Here is a 23,215-nt window from a genome sequence, read left to right as displayed (position 1 = left end):
CATCAGCATAAAACCCGAGACTGCAAGCCACGTGGCAGAGCAGTTCTCCTGGGTTCCCTTACCCTACTGTTCTCCACCTGGGTGCCCTTTCCCAATAAAATCTCTTGCTTTGTCAGCACATGTGTCTCCTCAGACAATTCATTTCCGAGTGTTGGACAAGAGCCCAGTTTCGGGCCCTGGAAGGGGTCCCCCCCTTCCTGCAACAGTCATAGAAACTAAACTTTCTAAATGTACTAAGATTAAATTCCCATTTTGTCAGTAACTGCAAGTACATGAAATATTATTCTTTAAATCACAAAGATTTCTTATTGTGCTTTGCTTGCCATCCATACCTCCTTATATATAACAGCAAATTAGTTGACTTGCTGTACTAGACTTAAGTTGCAAATGCCAAGTTATTTCTGGGTGAAATACAAGTGATCATTAATATAAGATCATTAATTGCCTCTCCAACTCAATCATAATTTATCTGGACTCAGATATGAAACAAATTCCATTTTCACTTTATAATCTGATGAATTAAAATTTTATTCACATAGTTCTCACTGGATCACTAGGAAAATTATTTTTCTGCATTTTTCCCATTCTTTCAAAAATATTCCTTGTCTACTGGTAGCAATACAATTTCATTCCAGTACATTAGGACTTCCCCTAATCCCAAACATTTTTTAAGGGCAAAATAAAACAAAATATTCTAGTGTTTGTCTGGCCTTGTGTTTTAGAGTCAACTTCTCTGTGGTTCCCTACTTATTATACTCAGCTATTCTACCCAAACAACTCTTAACACACACACACACACACACACAAAACTTTTATCAAGGCATACACGTTGCCTCTGGTCATATCTAAACTCACCTTTTCATTCATTCAACCAACATAACTGAAAGTCTATTGTGCGCCAGACCCTGTGTTAAGCCCTGGGGATGGAGAAATGAACTTGAGTCAATACACCTGAATTGAAATGAACCTGATTCAGTAAACAAACAGGTTAGTAAGAGAAACAGAAAAGTATATTGTTGGGGGCCAGCGTGAGGCACTCCGCCCATGGCAAAGGTCATGAGGAAGGAGGCTTGGCATACGCAAAGGCGGGATCGAGGCTCAGGAGTCCCCCTGGAAATCCTCAAGCATCTACTCCCATAACCAGAGCCTGCCTACTTTACTACTTTGTGCTCTCACCTACACCTCTGACTTTATGGGGGGCTGTCCCCCACCACCTCTTTTGGAGAAGGAGTTAACTTAGAGCTCCAGTTAATAAAAACTCCTGGGCGTGACAAGAGTGTTTTAACCTACAAATTCCTCTGAAGGTTCTCTAGCCTGCCTGGACAGGCTTGTCCGGCCACGTGTGATTGCTCACAGCCTCCCAACCATGAGAGGCACGAGATGCTTTAAACCTTCTAAAAACAGGTTCTTTAGAGAAGTTAGAAAACTATTAGTATAAGTATAGTGGGCTGATTAGAAATTATATTGGCGAAGGGTTTTTCGTTTGTTGAGCCAATGTTTGTTGCTAAGTCTCCATATCCCCTGCCCTTACACACATTAATGAATATATAGAAGAAATAAGTATTAACCTTTGATATTAATCATGTTAGACCTTAGGCTAAGTAAATTCTTTCCTTAATTAAAACCCACTACACCCTCACCCTATAGGAATGTAACTTTATCTGGTACCTTTGGAAGGTGGAGTCTTTTTTAAGAATAATCACCCCTGGAGAAATAAGTGTCCTGGTTGATTGACCGCTGTCACAAGGAGAGGGTCATAAATGGTCAGCAGGCCCCTTGGCCAGAAGATGATGTAACACCCCTAAGACCTCTGTATACATTTGTATGAAGCAAATACTTTGATAAAAGTCAGGACTGCTGACCCCGCGTGACTTTTGCGTAACATCTCAGTGTCTAAAAGTAGACCATGGAAAATAAAGAATTGGGATCAGTTTCTCAAAATACTGGTCTCCCCATGTCGGCTCTCTCTCTCAAACTCTGGCTGAGTCTCCATCTGGAGCGCAGAACCCACCAAGCTTACTAATTATGCCTGGGCTTCTAAGATCCGACTGGGGAGGCCTCAGTGTCTCCTCTCCTTCGGGAGAACGGAAGGACACCTGCGGCCTACGTAAGTGGTGCAAACTTCTTGTCTTGAAGTTTTATTGGTCTCCCGCGTAAACCAAGCTACTCAGCCTCTTTTCTCCACTGAATTTTCCTACTGAGCTATCCTCATTCTATTACTCTTTACATCTCTAATTAATATCTAATTGAAGCTATTGTATCCTGATCCTCGTCAATGCCGTCCCCGCTTCGAACTCCCTGGATCAGCCGGGGCTGGACCTTGGCAGTATATGGCTAAAAAAAAATCTAAATATATTGATAAAGGAAAAAAAGGATGATCCTCTTACCTACCCTGGAAATGGAAGTAGGAAAAGTGCTTCCTGGATCAGGCATCACTTTGTCTTATCTCAAAGGAAGAGGAGCCTCATGAAAGGAGGAAAAAGAGCATGCCAGGTGGAATATATAGTCATGGAACTCCTTTAAGGTCCTGTTAAGGAGCTGGTATATGCAGAAGAGACCAGGAGAAACTGCCAGCACAGCACTGGCATGGTCACACATGTCTTTTAGTGTTATGATTGATGGCTCTTAGTGGATAATAGATATCAGGTAGTTAAGACAATATTGTAACATCTGTCACTGGATGTAGTAGACAGCAAGAGGAAAAGAGAAGCTTGAGAAAATGCTTAGGAGGCAAACTTATTAAGACCTGATGGTCTAGTCAAAATACCTACTAACTTTCAGGCATCATTCTAGGTGCTGTGGATATAGCTGAAAAGAAAAGTAAAAAATAAAAAGCAGTTCTTTCTTTATTGGAATTTTACTATCCAATCATAGGAGAGAGAGATAAAGTGTTTTTAAAATGTAAATGCATAATATTTTAGTTAGTGATTAAGTACCATGAAGAAAGATAAAGACTAGTAAGGGGAATAAGGAGCTTCCCAAGTGGCATTAGTGTTAAAGATCCCATCTGTCAATGTAGGAGACATAAGAGACATAAGTTCGAGATCCCCTGGAGGACGGCAAGGCAACCTACTCCAGTATTCTTGCCTGGAGAATCCCATGGACAGAGGAGCCTGGAGGCCTACTGTCCATAGGGTCTCATGGAGTATGACACAAATAAAGCAACTTAGCACACATACATGAATGGGGAATAGGAAGTGATGAAGAATGATTTATTATAGGAGTTGGGCAAAGATTTGTTAGGAGCAGAGACAGGAACGAAGGAAGGGATGAAGGCAGGACATAGCGGAGAGAATGGAGTATGTTGAGGTGTGGGGTGCTTTCATGTCCTATTCTTTGAAAATAATATCACTGGGATAAGAGACATAACTGGACGTAACTCTCCCAAAGTATCATTATTTTGGCACATTCTATTCTGTTGACTGAATTAGGTAATCATCCAGGCCTGTTGTCACATAGAGTTGAGAATTAAATCCAACACCTTGACACTAGACAGTGATGAACTCAACAGCAGCAAAGATCTGCTGACAGGATACAGACACAAATTCCACTCTTAAGTGTTCTGTTTGCTTTAAATGAGGCATAATTTTAATACTGGTCCCCTCAGTGATATTCCTAAAGACAAAGAGACCGGGCTAATATTATCTGTGGTTTGAGTATTCCATAAAATCCATTCAGTTCAGTTGCTCACTCGTGTCCGACTCTTTGCAACCCCATGAATCGCAGCATGCCAGGCCTCCCTGTCCATCACCAACTCCCAGAGTTCACTCAGACTCACGTCTGAGTCAGTGATGCCATCCAGCCATCTCATCCTCTGTCGTCCTCTTCTCTTCCTGCCCCCAATCCCTCCCAGCATCAGAGTCTTTGCCAATGAGTCAACTCTTCACATGAGGTGGCCAAAGTACTGGAGTTTCAGCTTTAGCATCATTCCTTCCAAAGAAATCCCAGGGCTGATCTCCTTCAGAATGGACTGGTTGGATCTCCTTGCAGTCCAAGGGACTCTCAAGAGTCTTCTCCAACACCACAGGTCAAAAGCATCAATTCTTCGGTGCTCAGCTTTCTTCACAGTCCAACTCTCACATCCATACATGACCACAGGAAAAACCACAGCCTTGACTAGATGGACCTTTGCTGGCAAAGTAATGTCTCTGCTTTTGAATATGCTATCTAGATTGGTCATAACTTTCCTTCCAAGGAGTAAGCGTCTTTTAATCTCATGGCTGCAGTCACCATCTGCAGTGATTTTGGAGCCCCAAAAAATAAAGTCTGACACTGTTTCCACTGTTTCCCCATCTATTTCCCATGAAGTGATGTGACTGGATGCCATGATCTTTGTTTTCTGAATGTTGAGCTTTAAGCCAACTTTTTCACTCTCCACTTTCACTTTCATCAAGAGGCTTTTTAGTTCCTCTTCACTTTCTGCCATAAGGGTGGTGTCATCTGCATATCTGAGGTTATTGATATTTCTCCTGGCAATCTTGATTCCAGCTTGTGCTTCTTCCAGTCCAGCGTTTCTCATGATGTACTCTGCATAGAAGTTAAATAAACAGGGTGACAATATACAGCCTTGACATACTCCTTTGCCTATTTGGAGCCAGTCTGTTGTTCCATGTCTGGTTCTAACTGTTGCTTCCTGACCTGCATACAACTTTCTCAAGAGGCAGGTCAGGTGGTCTGGTATTCCCATCTCTTTCAGAATTTTCCACAGTTTATTGTGATCCACACAGTCAAAGGCTTTGGCATAGTCAATAAAGCAGAAATAGATGTTTTTCTGGAACTCTCTTGCTTTTTCCATGATCCAGCAGATGTTGGCAATTTGATCTCTGGTTCCTCTGCCTTTTCTAAAACCAGCTTGAACATAAGGAAGTTCATGGTTCACATATTGCTGAAGCCTGGCTTGGAGAATTTTGAGTATTACTTCACTAGCATGTGAGATGAGTGCAATTGTGCGGTTAGCATAGGTAATTTAGAATTTACTGAATTGTGTTGCCCACAGCTATATGTACAATCTATGTGGCCCATCAACAGATGAGTCAAAGAACTTGTAGTGTGTATAAACAATGGACTATTATCCAGCCATGAGAAAGACATTCACCATTTGTGACCATGTAAATGGACCTAGAAGATAGTACACTGAGACAAGTCAGAGAAATACTGTGTTATATCAACTTATATGTGTAATCTAAAAGTGTCAAACTCATAAAAACAGTAAAATGGTGGTTTCCAGGAGATAGGAGTGGAGGGATAAGACAAGGATAGAATAATTTTTTTTAACAGTATGAACTTGGAATGAGCAGTAAAGAAGCCAAAGAGATCTAATGCACAGTACAGTAATATGGACAACAATATAGTCTTATAACCAAACTTACTGAGACTAGAATTATTCCAAACACTGAAAAGAAATGATAAATATATAATATTATATGTGTGTATCATCACTGCAATTGCAATCATATTATAACCTACAAATGTCTTGAATTAAACTGTACACCTTAAATTTATGCAATGAATGTTATACATCAAATATATTTCAAGAAAATTTTAAAAATAGACCATTATGTATACTAAGGGCTTCTCAGGTGGCTCAGTGGTAAAGAATCCACCTACCGAAATGCAGGAGATGGGTTTAATCCCTGGGTTGGGAAGATCCCCTGGAGAAGGAAATGACAATTAACTTCATTATTCCTGCCTGGAAAATCCCATGGACAGAGAACCTGGAGGGCTTCAGTTCATGGGGTCACAAAAGACCCAGATACAGCTTAGTGACTAAGCAACTGGAGTGGGTAGCCATTCCCTTCTACAGGGGATCCTTCCGAACCAGGGATCAAACTAAGGACTCCTGAATTGCAGGCGGAAGAATCTTTACCACCTGAGTCATCAGGGAAGCCCTAAACAACAACAATGTATTTTGTGTGAAAAACAAAGATCGGAGTAATCAACTCTAGCTTTTCCCAAATGGGTCCGTTACTTGTCTGTGATGTGTTTAATGTTTCTGAAAGTAAAATCACAGAATACAACACTGCAGACTAACTCAACAGGCAGTGCAATGACTGTGCTAACTAAAAATTATTAAATCTCAAATTGCATTCCTATAATGATCCAGGTATAGCCTAAATAAAATGAGCTGATATACTGGCAATATAGAATAAAGACAAACTATCATTTACTTGTGTGTTAAAAGTGAATTCAATTTGTTATTTCTGGTTACTGAGAAAACTTAATAAAATATAAAAGCCTTGATGATAGTGACCAAAATCTATCAATTTTATTTTATTTTTTTAGAGTTTACCACTCAAACATAAATTCTCTCTATTCATACCTTCTATAAAATCCCTAACTTCTTTAGTTTTTGTTTGTTTAAAGGTAATTAAAAACCAAAAAGTAGAGCAGGAACTAGATAAGCTCCACTGCTATCAATAGTCAAGCCTCCTCCATCAATGTTTACACCAACTGTATTTAACCATCATTCTTTTCTCTGTTCACCCATATCTTTTAAATTATGTCAAGGTTCACAAATAATAAAAAGAGAGTCTTCTCCCTGTTTAGTGGCCAGGAGGACCAACCCCATGCTTGAGGCCAGGGACAGCGGCCGGGAGGACCAACCCCACACCCAAGGAGCAGTGGCTGCGAGGGCGCAGGAGGGCCTAGAGGAGCTATCCCACATTGAAGGTCAAGAAGGGCAGCGGTGAGGAGATAACCCTCATCCAAGGTAAGGAGCAGCGGCTGCGCTTTGCTGGATCAGCTGTGAAGAGATACCCCACGCCCAAGGTAAGAGAAATCCAAGTAAGATGTTAGGTGTTGCAAGAGGGCATCAGAGGGCAGACACAATGAAACCATACTCACAGAAAACTAGTCAATCTAATCACACTAGGACCACAGCCTTGTCTAACTCAATGAAACTAAGCCATGCCCGTGGGGCAACCCAAGACAGGTGGGTCATGGTGGAGAGATCTGGCAGAATGTGGTCCACTGGAGAAGGGAATGGCAAACCACTTCAGTATTCTTGCCTTGAGAACCCCATGAACAGTATGAAATGGCAAAATGATAGGATACTGAAAGAGGAACTCCCCAGATCAGTAGGGGCCCAATATGCTACTGGAAATCAGTGGAGAAATAACTCCAGAAAGAATGAAGGGATGGAGTCAAAGCAAAAATAATACCCAGCTGTGGATGTGACTGGTGATGGAAGCAAGGTCTGATGCTGTAAAGAGCAATATTGCATAGGAACCTAGAATGTCAGGTCCATGAATCAAGGCAAATTGGAAGTGGTCAAACAAGAGATGGCAAGAGTGAATCTAGACATTCTAGGAATCAGTGAATGAAAATGGACTGGAATGGGTGAATTTAACTCAGATGACCATTATATCTACTACTGCAGGCGGGAATCCCTCAGAAGAAATGGAGTAGTCATCATGGTCAACAAAAGAGTCCAAAATGCAGTACTTGGATGCAATCTCAAAAATGACAGAATGATCTCTGTTCGTTTCCAAGGCAGACCATTCAATAGCACAGTAATCCAAGCCTATGCCCCAACCAGTAATGCTGAAGAAGCTGAAGTTGAACGGTTATATGAAGACCTACAAGACTTTTTGAACTAACACCCAAAAAAAGATGTCCTTTTCATTATAGGGGACTGGAATGCAAAAGTAGCAAGTCAAGAAACACCTGAGTAACAGGCAAATTTGGCCTTGGAATATGGAATGAAGCAGGGCAAAGACTAATAAGAGTTTTGCCAAGAATATGCACTGGTCATAGCAAACACCCTCTTCCAACAACACAAGAGAAGACTCTACACATGGACATCACCAGATGGTCAACACTGAAATCAGAGTGATTACATTATTTGCAGCCAAAGATGAAGAAGCTCTATACAGTCAACAAAAATAAGACCAGGAGCTGACTGTGGCTCAGATCATGACTCCTTATTGCCAAATTCAGACTTAAATTGAAGAAAGTAGGGAAAACCACTAGGCCATTCAGGTATGACCTAAATCAAATCCCTTATGATTATACAGTGGAAGTGAGAAATAGATTTAAGCACTCAGATCTGATAGATAGAGTGCCTGATGAACTATGGAATGAGGTTCGTGACATTGTACAGGAGACAGGGATCAAGACCATTCCCATGGAAAAGAAATGCAAACAAGCAAAATGGCTGTCTGGGGAGGCCTTACAAATAGCTGTGGAAAGAAGAGAAGTGAAAAGCAAAGGAGAAAAGGAAAGATATAGGCATCTGAATACAGAGTTCCAAAGAATAGCAAGAAGAGATAAGAAAGCCTTCTTTAGCAATCAATGCAAAGAAATAGAGGAAAACAACAGAATGGGAAAGACTAGAGATCTCTTCAAGAAAATTAGAGATACCAAGGGAACATTTCATGCAAAGATGGGCTCGATAAAGGACAGAAATGGTATGGACCTAACAGAAGCAGAAGATATTAAGAAGAGGTGGCAAGAATACACAGAAGAACTGTACAAAAAAGATCTTCATGACCCAGATAATCACGATGGTGTGATCACTGACCTAGAGCCAGACATCCTGGAATGTGAAGTCAAGTGGGCCTTAGGAAGCATCACTACGAACAAAGCTAGTGGAGGTGATGGAATTCCAGTTGAGCTATTTCAAATCCTGAAAGATGATGCTGTGAAAGTGCTATACTCAATATGCCAGCAAATTTGGAAAACTCAGCAGTGGCCACAGGACTGGAAAAGGTCAGTTTTCATTCCAATCCCAAAGAAAGGCAATGCCAAAGAATGCTCAAACTATCACACAATTGCACTCATCTCACATGCTAGGAAAGTACTGCTCAAAATTCTGCAAGCCAGGCTTCAGCAATATGTGAACCGTCAACTTCCTGATGTTCAAACTGGTTTTAGAAAAGGCAGAGGAACCAGAGATCAAATTGCCAACATCCGCTGGATCATGGAAAAAGCAAGAGAGTTCCAGAAGAACATCTATTTCTGCTTTATTGACTATGCCAAAGTCTTTGACTGTGTGGATCACAATAAACTGTGGAAAATTCTGAAAGAGATGGGAATACCAGACCACCTGACCTGCCTCTTGAGAAAGTTGCATGCAGGTCAGGAAGCAACAGTTAGAACTGGACATGGAACAACAGACTGGTTCCAAATAGGAAAAGGAGTACGTCAAGGCTGTATATTGTCACCCTGTTTATTTAACTTCTATGCAGAGTACATCATGAGAAATGCTGGACTGGAAGAAGCACAAGCTGGAATCAAGATTGCCGGGAAAAATATCAATAACCTCAGATATGCAGATGACACCACCCTTATGGCAGAAAGTGAAGAGGAACTAAAGAGCCTCTTGATGAAAGTGAAAGTGGAGAGTGAAAAAGTTGGCTTAAAGCTCAACATTCAGAAAACGAAGATCATGGCATCCTGTCCCATCACTTCATGGGAAATAGATGGGGAAACAGTGGAAACAGTGTCAGACTTTATTTTTGGGGGCTCCAAAATCACTGCAGATGGTGATTGCAGCCATTAAATTAAAAGAAGCTTACTCCTTGGAAGGAAAGTTATGACCAACCTAGATAGCATATTCAAAAGCAGAGACATTACTTTGCCAACAAAGGTCCATCTAGTCAAGGCTATGGTTTTTCCTGTGGTCTTGTATGTATGTGAGAGGTGGACTGTGAAGAAGGCTGAGCGCCAAAGAACTGATGCTTTTGAACTGTGGTGTTGGAGAAGACTCTTGAGAGTCCCTTGGACTGCAAGGAGATCTAACCAATCCATTCTGAAGGAGCTCAGCCCTGGGATTTCTTTGGAGGAATGATGCTAAAGCTGAAACTCCAGTACTTTGGCCACCTCATGTGAAGAGTTGACTCATTGGCAAAGACTCTGATGCTGGGAGGGATTGGGGGCAGGAGGAGAAGGGGACGAGAGAGGATGTGATGGCTGGATGGCATCACTGACTCGATGGACGTGAGTCTGAGTGAACTCTGGGAGTTGGTGATGGACAGGGAGGCCTGGTGTGCTGTGATTCATGGGGTCGCAAAGAGTCGGACACGACTAAGCGACTGAGCTGAACTGAACTGAACTCCCTGTTTAAAGTTTCAAAAATTCCTCCAGCTTGCCTAATTTCTTTTCTATAATTCTAGTCTTAATTTACGTGTACTTACACACTGTACTGTACAACATTTAGTATTAACTTTTTCATTGGTATTTTGTCAACACCCTTATGAGACACTGAAGGTCTGATGCCTTCTATATAAGTGATTAAGGCACCAATAAACAGCATAAAATATATTCATTTGTGTTAGGTTTGGCTCTCTCAGAGAAAGCCTGTGCTCACACATAGAAGTATAGAGAGACGTGAGTCAAAGATCCGAACACTCACATTCCAGATAACCACTGTATATGTACATTTCCTATATTCATGCTTAATGAGAGGCAGTGTGTTTTTGACAAAGGAAAACTGAAGCAAATATTAAGAAACAAGGTTATGAGTTCTAGACCTGGGACACACATCCTGGGCTACGTCAGTATTCTCATGGGTTACTCCTCACCCATTTCCTTACCAGAACTGTTGCAGTGGACAGGGTCAACAGGCCTTCCATTTTTATCAGAGCAGGCTACTGCTCTAAAGCGCAGGCCTTGTCCACATTCTTTGGTATCTCCTTGTAGCCGCAGTCCTCTATGAGGCTCCTTTCTGCTCTCAGGAAGGATGCAATCTGACCAGTTTCCATAAGGATGAGATGTAAACACATCACAAGGACATGGTTCTGTTTCCACTAGAGGGTACAAGTCAGCATCCTGGCATTTCTCCTTCTTTCTGCTTTTCCCTGTTCCAACAAGAGACATGGATGTGTTAATTTCACATCTGTTGTTTTGCTAAGTTGTTCACATTTCAAAGCTCTTAAGCAATTAAGTCAAATAAAGCCTTTCTTTTTTTTTTTTTTTCCACTTTTTTTTCCTTTAACACAGAAGTAAATCCTAGGACAATGAAGCAATTCCCACAGCAACTTTGAAATTTAAGTTAACTGGGGGGAAAAAAGGCTTCATATTGGAGAGTGGCAAAAAATATTTAGAAAAAATTGCTACAGTGGCTTGACAACTAGAAAAATTCTTGTTGATTTATATTGATGTCTTTATAATTTGTTGATAAAAACTGACTACCTTGTCTCCATTTTCCTTGAAAGTAATGGTTTCCAGGGAAGTGAACAAAATGGGGTAAGTATAACTCTGCCTTTTTTTCAAGTGACTTTTAAAAAAATAGTTTGTTTATTCAAGGAAAAAAATTATATCCTCCCAGACAATGGCCTTGGAGTTAGCCTGGGTGTCACCTGGGGTGTGGCGGACAAAGTGTAATTTATTTTGATTATTGTTATCAGGAACTCAGAAATGCTGACAGAAACAATATATTGAAATAAATGCTCAAAGCAAGTTGGGTAATTTAATCTGAGAAAAAGATATGACTTGCACTTTGAGAGACCTTTTTAACTCAAAGATTTTAGAATATGACCTAACATTACCAGTTGACTTTTATGGACCTTTTAGGTGTAGTCCCAACTTTTGAGTAATGACAATGCAGAGTCATTTTTCAAAGCTGTGAGTACTTGATAATTATGTTTAATGGATTCTAAGACAGTCTGTAACTTGACTCAACTTTGCTACTAACACACTTCCTCTAGATTTTTAAGTTTTCCCAGATTTAATACTTTTTCTTTGTTTCTTCATTAGTGGGCCATTAGTGAGAGTCACGGCTGGTTATTTTAAATAGTAGGGAGCTTTATTAATCTATTTCCAGTCATAAATGGCTGTTTTGGAAATGCTTGCTATAAGTTGATGATACATAGATTACTTTCTCATTGTGAAACAGTTTACATGTGCTGTGTTGCTCAGTCATGTCCAACTCTTTGCAACCCCATGAACTATAACCTGCCAGGCTCCCCTGTCCATGGGCATTCTCCAGGAAAGACTACTGGAGTAGGTTGCCATGTCCTCCTCCAGGGGATCTTCCCAGCCCGGGGATTGAACCCAGGTCTCCCTCATTGCAAGTGGATTTTTGACCCTCAGAGTCACTAGGGAAGCCCATGAATACTGGAATGGGTAGTCTATCCCTTCTCCAGTGGATCTTCCTGACCCAGGAATCAAACGTGAGAGCCTATTTGCATGTGGATTCTTTACCAGATGAGCTATCAGAGAGGCTCCAGATAGTTTACATTACACACAATAATTCTACAGTTGTCACCTGGAGGACCAGCTGTATCTCTTCTGTGATGCTTCTGGACTCAATAAATAAGGATTCCTATAGGTTATGAAAGATCTTGTAGAAGCTTTGGACACATCACTGTCTCTCCAGGGGGATATATTTCTTGCATCTACCATTAGGGCCACTTACTGAGAATAAGTTTGAGGAGCACTCCCTCTATCTCTGCTGTGAGCATTTACTGCATGGGAGACATATCAGTGGGTGAGGAGGATTAACACCTTCTTATCAGCATTCAACATACCCAAGTATCTAGTGCTTCTCACATGTCCAAAAAGCACAGTTTTCTCCATCTTTTATGTGTCCATTCTCTTCTCAACACACTTAACTCTACATTTTCAGTCTACCTATTCCTTAAAACTGCTAACTCTTGCCGGAGTAATAACATCCTGAACTATCTTTTACTTTTTATCTTTCAGACTTGATAGTCAATGATAGCCTTGGAGCATTGACTACACCATCATTCTTGAAATGTCCTTTCACACCTTACCTTTCTGTCCCTCACCTCTGCTTCACACCCCCACCATCTTTCTGGGCATATCATTTTCTGTTCATCTATTTGTTGAATTCTTCTCCCTCTGTACCTCTCTTAACTAATGGGTTTCCAAAGGCATAGACTGACACTCTCTTTTCTTATCCTCACAAAGAGCATAATCCTCTGTACCCCTTAAGTCCTTAATTATTAACTTCAGCTCAGATTTCTTACTCAAACTTCAGGGCCGCAGACTGAAAATCTACACCTAAAGGATCAGTCAAAGTCAACCTGGCAACAGCAACACTCACTCACTCTGACCATCATAACTTTTCCTTCTCCTTCTACATTTCCCAGTTCTACCAATACTCATATTTAGCCCTCCACCAAATTCCCAGCTTAAATCACTATACTGGCTGCTTTCAAGATTTTATGGCCACCATAACTCATTCCCTTCAATCTTTTCCCTGCACTTCAGCCAGGACCAACTTACAAAGTTAGAAACTTGATCATATCATTCATCTACTTAAAAGTTTCCAGTGGTTTACACCATTCATGGAATAAAGTCTAGATTCTTCACTTTGGTCACCAAAGTTCCATAGGATTGGGTCTGTTGATATTTGTCTCACAAATATGCTGCACCACTCTGCTTGTGTCATACTAAAAATTCTCAGTATTATTTTTAACATGACAGTATTATTAAAAATAATACTGAGAATTTTTAGTTCCTAAAAGCCACTCATTTAACTTCTGGTCTTTGCATGTTCTATTCCAGGAATGGTCACCAGTTCTACCCTCTCTATATAGCCTAGTTAATGACTACCTGTCCTTTAGGTCCAAACTGGAATTACTCCTCCAGAAAGTCATCCTTGAACACACTCTTTATCTCCGTTCTAGAAGAGGTATTCTTCTGGACTTGGGTAGCATCTGATGGGCAGAATGCTGGCTCTCCAAGAACGTTTACATCCTAATCCCTAGAACAACTAAACATCTATGGTAAAATAAACTTTGTAGATGTAACTAAGATTATGGATGTTGGGATGAGATCATTTTGAATTATCTGGTTGGGTTCAACATAATCACATGATCTCAAATTCAGAGAACTTTTCCAGGTTGAGTAGAGTCAGAGGGGATATAAGTGTGATAGAATAATCAAAGGCATACAATGTTACTGAATTTCAAGACTTTGGAGGAAAAGAACCATAAACAAGGAATGTAAGCAGCTCCTAGAAGCTGGGAAAGAAAACATGTTCCGCTAAACCTTCTAGAAAAAAAAAAATCCTATCTTGACAACATCTTGTTAATAGTCCTGTAAAATCTCTGACTTCAGACAAAGAGAAATGTAAGGTAATAAATTTGCATTGTTTTAAGTCATAAAATTTGTGGTAATTTGTTACAGAAGTAATAAAAAAAAAAACTAATAAGCACCCTACATAACAGCTATTGTAGCAGGTACTATACTGTATTGTCACCATATCATACCAAAAATACCTAAATTATACTGCTGCTGCTGCTGCTGCTAAGTTACTTCAGTCATGTCCGACTCTGTGCAACCCCAGAGATGGCAGCCTACCAGGCTCCCCCGTCCCTGGGATTCTCCAGGCAAGAACACCGGAATGGGTTGCCATTTCCTTCTCCAATGCATGAAAGTGAAAAGTGAAAGTGAAGTCGCTCAGTCGTGTCCGACTCTTAGTGACCCCATGGACTGCAGCCCACCAGGCTCCTCCATCCATGGGATTTTCCAGGCAAGAGTACTAGAGTGGGGTGCCATTGTCTTCTCCGTAAATTATAGTGGAAGCTCTTAAATTAAAACCAAGTCTATCTATTCCTTTGTAGAGCTCCAAGGTCTAGCACACATAAATGATAAAAATTATTCCTTGAATAATTGAACAAAGTTTTCTAAAAAGATGAAAAAAAGGAAGACATAAGAGAGAGAAAGAATGGGAATAAGGAAAATGTTCATGTACAATGTAACCAAGTTACTGGCAGAACAAATATTCTGTAAAATGTATGCTGTCTCTATGTTTGTGATATCTTTCTTAATTACATGGGATCACTGTTTGAAGAAGGCTTTGAGCAAATTGGTTAATGCAGAGATAATTTTCACAATAAAAAACAAATTATCGGTGGTCCTTAACTTTGGAAAATTCTGAAAGAGATGGGAATAGTAGACCACATGACCTGCCTCTTGAGAAATCTGTATGCAGGTCAGGAAGCAACAGTTAGAACTGGACATGGAACAACAGACTGGTTCCGAATCGGGAAAGGTGTACATCAAGGCTGTATACTGTCACCCTGCTTATTTAACTTATATGCAGAGTACATCATGAGAAACGCTGGGCTGCATGAAGCACAAGCTGGAATCAAGATTGCAGGGAGAAGTATCAGTAACCTCAGATATGGAGGAGACACCACTCTTATGGCAGAAAGTGAAGAAGAACTAAAGAGCCTCTTGATGAAAGTGAAAGAGGAGAGTGAAAAAGTTGGCTTAAAGCTCAACATTCAGAAAACTAAGATCATGGCATCCGGTTGCATCACTTCATGGCAAATAGATGGGGAAACAGTGTCAGACTTTCTTTTTTCAGGCTCCAAAATCACTGCAACTGGTGATTGCAGCCATGTAATTAAAAGGTGCTTACTCCTTGGAAGAAAAGTTATGACCAAACTAGACAGCATATTAAAAAGCAGAGGCATTACTTTGCCAACAAAGGTTCGTCTAGTCAAGGCTATGGTTTTTCTAATAGTCATGCATGGATGTGAGAGTTGGACTATAAAGAAAGCTGAGTGCTGAAGAATTGATGCTTTTGAACTGTGGTGTTGGAGAAGACTCTTGAGAGTCCCTTGGACTGCAAGGAGATCCAACCAGTCCTTCCTAAAGGAAATCAGTCCTGAATATTCATTGGAAGGACTGATGTTGAAGCTGAAAATCCAATACTTTGGCCACCTGATGTGAAGAACTGACTCGTTTGAAAAGACCCTGGTGCTAGGAAAGATTGAAGGCGGGAGGAAAAAGGGACCACAGAGGATGAGACAGTTGGATGGCATCACCAACTCAATGCACATGAGTTTGAGTAAACTCCGGGAGTTGGTGATGGACTGGGAGTCCTGGAGTCTATGGGGTCGCTAAGAGTCAGACACAACTGAGCGACTGAACTGAACTGAACTAACTTTGATTACATTCTAGTCATAATCAGTATTAATCTTTGGATTCAGAACCAGCTAGTATTTTAAAAATATTAAAAAAAATCAATCTCCACTACAACTCTGAGGACATTTTTCACCTTAAATTAGAAACTTATAACTTATTCTATAAAAACACAAATCTACAATATTTAAAAGGTATTAGTTATCCAGTTATTTTGAATATATCATTTTTTAGTAACCTAGGTAGATTTTCTATTTTTTTAGACTGATAATTTACAGTACTGTATAAGCAACTGCTTTAGTTATCACTAAATCTAAAACTTGTGATTATCTAATTTGCATAAAACACAGAGAACACTCAGATATTAAACTGAAGACTCTAGTTAAAAAAATGGAAAAAGAAAAAATAAACACCTTAGATGGTCCCCTATACAACAAAGGGCTTGTATTCATGTCTGTATGCTTCTCTGGGTGTGTCTATGTTAGAGAATAGCATTGCTTTATAGTCTAAGCCCATGTTTTTTAATACTATCATTCATGTTTGAGATTGCTTATTTTATTTACTACCAAATTACATGGGGGAAACCAAAATACAAGCATTCGTATCACAACAATAAAAATAAGGCTTCAGAAGTGCACATTTTTCACTACTTATTTTTCTACCAAAGATATGGCAAACAAAAGAAGAGCAAAGAGTATTTTGCTCTCCATTCAACTTTACAAAGATTAACCCACTGTAGTTGCTGACTGACAGTGAACTCAATGTTTCAGACAGAGGAAATTAAAGACAATGACAGAATGCTTGTGGTTTGGACAAACAGACCCTTACACAGTCACATGCACTTCAGAAAGAATTCCAATAAATCACACTTCTTAACATCTTCCAATACATAAAAGCAATACAATCATTACATTGAGATTTCTGTTTTTTGTGACTAGCGGTAGGTTTCTACCAAGATGCATGCTGACTGCATTACCTAACAACAAAAGTTCAGTTCAGTTCACTCAGTCGTGTCTGACTCTCAGTGACCCCATGGACTGCAGCACGCCAGGCCTCCCTGTCTATCACCAACTCCTGGAGTTTACTCAGACTTACGTCCATTGAGTCAATGATGCCATTCAACCATCTCATCCACTGTTGTCCCCTTCTCCTCCTGCCTTCAATCTTTCCCAGCATCGGGGTTTTTTCAAATGAGTCAGTTCTTCGCATCAGGTGGCTGAAGTACTGGAGTTTCAGCTTCAACATCAGTTTTTGCAATGAATATTCAGGACTGATTTCCTTTAGGAAGGACTGGTAGGATCTCCTTGCAGTGCAAGGGACTCTCAAGAGTCTTCTCTAACACCATAGTTCAAAAGCATCAATTCTTCAGTGTTCAGCTTTGTTCACAGTCCAACTCTCACATCCACACATGACTAACTAGAAAAAGCATAGCTTTGACTAGACAGACCTTTGTTGGCAATGTAATGTCTCTGCTTTTTAATATCCTGTCTAGTTTGGTCATAACTTTCCTCCCAAGGAGCAAGAGTCTTTTAATTTCATGGTTGCAATCACCATCTGCAGTGATTTTGGAGCCTGAAAAAAGAAAGTCTTGCCTCTGTTTCCACTGTTTCCCCATCTATTTGCCATGAAGTGATGCAACCAGATGCCATGATCTTAGTTTTCTGAATGTTGAGCTTTAAGCCAACTTTTTCACTCTCCTCTTTCACTTTCATCAAGAGGCTCTTTAGTTCTTCTTCACTTTCTGCCATAAGAGTGGTGTCTCCTCCATATCTGAGGTTACTGATACTTCTCCCTGCAATCTTGATTCCAGCTTGTGCTTCATGCAGCCCAGCGTTTCTCATGATGTACTCTGCATATAAGTTAAATAAGCAGGGTGACAGTATACAGCCTTGATGTACACCTTTTCCTATTCGGAACCAGTCTGTTGTTCCAAGTCCAGTTCTAACTGTTGCTTCCTGACCTGCATACAGATTTCTCAAGAGGCAGGTCAGGTGATCTGGTACTCCCATCTCTTTAAGAATTTTCCACAGTTTATTGTGATCCACACAGTCAAAGGCTTTGGCATAGTCAATAAAGCAGAAATGTTTTTCTGGAACTCTCTTGCTTTTTTGATAATCCAGCAGATGTTGACAATTTGATCTCTTGTTCTTCTGCCTTTTCTAAAACCAGCTTGAACAACTGGTAGTTCACAGTTCATGTATTGTTGAGCCTGACTTGGAGAATTTTGAGCATTACTTTGCTAGTGTGTGAGATGAGTGCAATTGTGTGGTAGTTTGAGCATTCTTTGGCATTGCCTTTCTTTGGGATTGGAATGAAAACTGACCTTTGCCAGTCCTGTGGCCACTGCTGAGTTTTCCAGATTTGCTGGCATATTGAGTATAGCACTTTCACAGCATCATCTTTCAGGATTTGAAATAGCTCAACTGGAATTCCATCACCTCCACTAGCTTTGTTCATAGTGATGCTTCCTAAGGCCCACTTGACTTCACATTCTAGGATGCCTGGCTCTAGGTGAGTGATCACACCATCGTGATTATCTGGGTAATGAAGATCTTTTTTGTACAGTTCTTTGTGTATTCTTCCACCTCTTCTTAATATCTTCTGCTTGTTTGGTCCATACCATTTCTGTCCTTTATTGAGCCCATCTTTGCATGAAATAGTCCCTTTAAGTCACATATAAACTAGCTTTCACCACTACATCTTTGTAGCAGTTTCTTAGAGTTATCTAAGAGGCTATCTCCTGGGCTATAGTTATCATTCAGACCCTGGATAAAGCTATACTCACAACATGAATGTTGTGCATTTGTCTTTCAGTGAAAATTTTGGTGACCACTAAGGGACTCAGAATATACTTGTCTCATTTGCCTGAACTCTATCTGGGGCCTTGACCCTCCAGAAAAGGCCCTTTGTGCTAATCTACACCCTCAGGGAATCTAGACAACTGGGTTAGTCTCTCCTAGGTCTTGGATCTCCTGTGTTGATTCACAGTTCTTAAGGTTTTTTTTTTTTTTTTTTTTTTTGGTGATTGTTAAACTCCTTGCCATTAAGAGTAAGTTTTCCTTCAACTTATATTCAAGAAGAGGTAACTAGGTTACCCGGATGAAAGACAATGGGAAGATTTTGCTCAGTTAAAAGCTACTGAGTGGGTTATTCCAGTTGAGAGAGGTTGGGAGCTTGCTCAGTTGAAATACACAGAGTAGTTTGGACTGGATGATTACATAGGAGGCTTGATTGGCATCTTTTCTTGAATACTTTAAGCAGAGTTTGTCTGAATAAGTTACCATGTGAGCACTTTCAGCTCCAAAGATAAGAGACACAGCTTTTCCCAACCAGTTACAGCTTTCTTAGTCAACTGGGAAAGTTATGACAGTGGCAAGGGCAAGCCCTCACACCATGCAATGGTCCCATGAGGAGACCCACTACTTAATTCAAAGACACTGGCTTTGGGGACACATATAACATTGGTCATCCAGTGTTCCAAATATCCATGGAAATTTTATACAGCCAGAGGGAGAAACAGACATGTGAAAGAGCTGAGATGAATCCAGGGTGCCTCCTAGAGGTGTTAAGCCAAACAGCATACCAGCCCACCATGCAGTCTTTTATTCTGACAAACTGACATTTAAATGGGAAACAAAGGCTTCAAAGCAGAAGAAAGTGGTGTCAGATAAACCTTTGACTCATATCCTGCCAGGTTCATATATATATATATATATATATATATATATATATAAGCTTATACTTGCAAGTAGTTTGGAAATTAAGAAAACTTCATCCTGAAAAAGGTCTTGATGGGACTCTCCTGACATTCCAACAGTGGCTTTTACATATGCAGTTAGAGAAAAAGCTGGCTTTGTATAATATTCTTTCAAAATTCTTACCCTAAGGGAACAAAAGTCCTTCTAGCAAGAGCTTACAATGATCTCCCTGAGTCTTTGAGATGTAAATGTTCTACCAGGTCTTCTCAGAAACTCTTATCTAGACCATCTCTAATTTCTGAGATTGAAAAAAAAAGGGGGGGGGGGGTTAGCTTTTATCCAAGAGTAAACTCCAAGAATAAACTCATTCCAACAGTTATTATAAACTAGTGAGTTTTATATTGTAATACCAGATTCATGTCTTAAGTTTTAAAATGAAGCTGTGAGATCTCTGATTATATGTCTGTGTATATATTATAGAATATTATACGTTTCTACCTTTGGTAATGTTTTATAAAAATTAAACTGTAAGAGAGACCTATTTAATTGGCTTAAATATAATGAAGTGCTTCAAGAAATTCTCAGAAATACAAGTTAACCCAATTTTTTTTAAGATCACATGATTGAGGATTAATCATTACCCAATAGAAACAAGCTTATTGGTTTAAGTAAAAAACCAATAGCATGACAACATTATTGTATCTATGTTTGCTGAATGTCAAAAAAGATCATGTTACCACTAACAAAATTTGTCAGCAAGAAAAATGATATTTTCATAAAGAAATTTCAATGCAAGCATGATTTTTAGGTGAATGCTAAGAACGTTTATGTCTTACTCTATTTCTACTTAAAGATAGTTTCTCTAGATCTTCTGGTAACTTGAAACTTTAGAGTTTTACTAAGTTAAATGATAGGGATTGATCAACTGTCTAGATTATTTCCAAATAAAATACAGGAAAATTTATACTTGCTTAGCAATTAAAATCTCAAATTTCATATTCTTACAAAAAAAAATAAAGATGTTTGGTTCACTGGGCACATGTCTTGTACCACATTGGAGAAAAAATTACATTGTGGAAAAATGTGTGTTTCTAGAGGTAACGGAATATGTTCATAAGTTTGACAATCAGGCATGCTAATGTGATAGTTCACAACTGTTTTTTCTTGGTTTTCACTAAAGATGGAGTTCTTAAGGTTTGAAAATTATGATTAATATGTGAAATTAGAACCACTAAAATAAAGAAAATGTTTTCATATGCAAAAAAACTTTTAAAAGGGTAAATAGAAAGGAAATGCATTCTATTAAGGGAAAACAAAGTAATTATTTTCAAAAGACAGTCTAAGAGAAAAAGAAAAAAGAGAACTCAAAGGATAAAATCTAAAACAAAAAATGCAAATTATAGGCTTATGGAAAAGAAATCTTGAGAAAGAATTTGATGTACAGTCAGGGCTGGCTAAGATTAACATGAACTTAATTGGTTGAAAGAATTCTAATATTAAAAATAAACTTTTGCAGAACTAGAATTTGAATCTCTCTGTTATGACCTCTTGCTAATGTTGGCATTTCTCAGAGAGCCCCAGAAAAATCAAAGAAAAAAAAAAAAAAAACAGAGAAAGTTATTAAATTATTTAGGTTTACTTGATATATTAATTATATGATTAACATTGTTAAATGAATGATGATGAATCTTAGGTAATATTGTATGAATAAATATTGTTAATGTAAATATTCTAGAGTTTATATGAAATTGCTAAAATTTAGTTGTCCTATGTTATCATTTATAGTCCAAATTATCTTAAAATGTAACAGAAATAACCAAATTTCTTTGTCAATAGTAATCAGATCCTTAAAGATGCCATTTTAAAAGTCTTTTGTCATTTATAGTTATTTTATTCTATTACTTTTATGAAAATTCTTCATCTTCAAGAAGATTCATAGAAAGGGCTTTTTTGGGGGACAATTACAGGTATTTTTTAAATTAATTTATTTTTTATTGAAGGATAATTGCTTTACAGACAATTACAGGTTTTTGACAACTTTCAGATTATACTACAGAACTGGGTAAGAAATTAAAGAATTCTAATGAACAAACTGATGACTTCATAAAATTGTTAACAGGAAAGCAACAAAATTAATTGCCTAGGACTGAATGAACTGATGATAGGGTTATAATTTTTTAGACTATTTTTTCTCTTTAGACTTTTTGTCTAAAATATCACTGCTTAGCTTTGTTTTTCTAGATATAAGGAAATATTTCCTGTACAATGACTAACAATCATTTGATAAATTATACCTTTGTAAGTAGAAGTGAAACATTTATCTTTTTTTCCTACCTGATCCCTCCAGAATTGGATACTTTTTATTCTTATTTTCATGGAAATAAAGTTATTTGCATAAGTTCAATAAAAATCTGTTCTCCTTTTAACAGGGCACAATGGAAACATTGGTTATGTTATTATAGCTTTGACTGGAATGTTGTGTTTCAGAATAAACATAGAATCAGATATAACCAGTCAGCTTTAAAAAACTAATACAAACTTTGTGCGTATGTGCTTGCTCTGTTGCTCAGTTGTGCTCATGTCCATACCCGACTCTTAATGATCCAATGGACTGCAGTGTGCTAGGATTCTCTGTCTATGGGCTTATCCTGGCAAGAATACTGGAGTGGGTTGCCATTTTCTTCTCCAAGGGATCTTCCTGACCCAGTGATCCAGCCTGTGTCTCCTGAGCCTCTAGCTTTGTCTCAGGCGAATTCTTTACCACTGAGCCACGTGCGAAACCCCAAGAAAGACTTTATGAAGCCATGAAACCCCTTAGAGTGACAGCCTACTCCCTTATTTTCAGGGTTCTTGGCAACCTTGGTTGGTGGCTCAGAAAGTAAAGTGTCAGTCTGCAATGCAGGAGATCTGCGGTTCAATCCCTGAGTTGGGAAGATCTCCTGGAGAAGGAAATGGCAACCCACTCCAGTATTCTTGCCTGGAAAATCCCATGGATGGAGGAGCCCAGTGGGCTACAGTCCATGGGGTCACAGAGTTGGATCTGACTGAGCAACACTTTCTTTTCTTTCAGCAACCTTATCAGGTGAATAAGAAAGGACTCTCAAGCTATCTGGGGGACTTGAGAAGAGAGGAATTCACCCAAATCTATAGGTATCATAGGTAAATCTGATGGCAAGTCCTAGGCATAATTTTCCTGGCTTTGAGAAGTCTTATAAACTTTAGTCTGGGACTGTTTATAATTAAAAAAAAAATGCAACCAAATTTAAAGAGCCTATATAAACAATTGCTATTCTTGGTACACTTATATAAATAATCAGGCCAAGTTTATTGAAACCAGACTTACTAAATTAGTCTTAGTTTGGCTGTATTTGGTGGAAATGAGGATAATTTTATAGAAAAAAAAATTTCAGTAATATACCTTTATAGTCCTAAATGGCTCCTGTTGATATATTATAGTGTCACAAAAGTTTAAATGAATTGTTAAAAGGACATTTTAAGCTTGTTTCTGAAGTTTATCACAGTAATCTGTCTTTGGATAAGGATCAGATACCCCATGAAGTACATTCCAGAGAATATATACTGGAAAAAATATATTATTTAAAGGACTCTCTCCCGCCTAGATGGAAAGACCTTTATCAGCTACTCTTAGCTTGTTTATGCACAACAAAACTAAA

At 39.0% G+C, this 23,215-nt stretch overlaps 1 protein-coding gene across 14 annotated transcripts in view; it reads right to left on the bottom strand.

Moving 5' to 3' along the window:
• Nucleotides 1-23,215, bottom strand: part of THSD7B (thrombospondin type 1 domain containing 7B) — a 1,262,144-nt gene that overhangs the window by 298,128 nt on the left and 940,801 nt on the right. For 11 of the 14 annotated variants that reach the window (XM_086367910.1, XM_086367918.1, XM_086367926.1 and 8 more), the window contains one exon: nt 10,536-10,799. The exons of 1 other annotated variant lie outside the window; for it this stretch is intronic. In XM_086367910.1, the coding sequence (XP_086224036.1) occupies nt 10,536-10,799 (264 nt within the window). Of the gene's footprint in view, nt 1-855; nt 918-6,537; nt 6,743-10,535; nt 10,800-23,215 lie in introns of those variants that run through there. 2 more of the 14 variants (XM_086368013.1, XM_086367996.1) reach the window with 2 other exon arrangements.

Source organism: Bos grunniens, chromosome 2, assembly GCF_055505025.1.
Source record: "Bos grunniens cultivar Pamir isolate PY7600 chromosome 2, Bosgru_T2T1.0, whole genome shotgun sequence".
Taxonomy (NCBI): domain Eukaryota; kingdom Metazoa; phylum Chordata; class Mammalia; order Artiodactyla; family Bovidae; genus Bos; species Bos grunniens.
The sequence above is the reverse complement of the archived record's forward strand: the minus strand, read 5'-3'. Positions and strand labels throughout refer to the sequence as shown.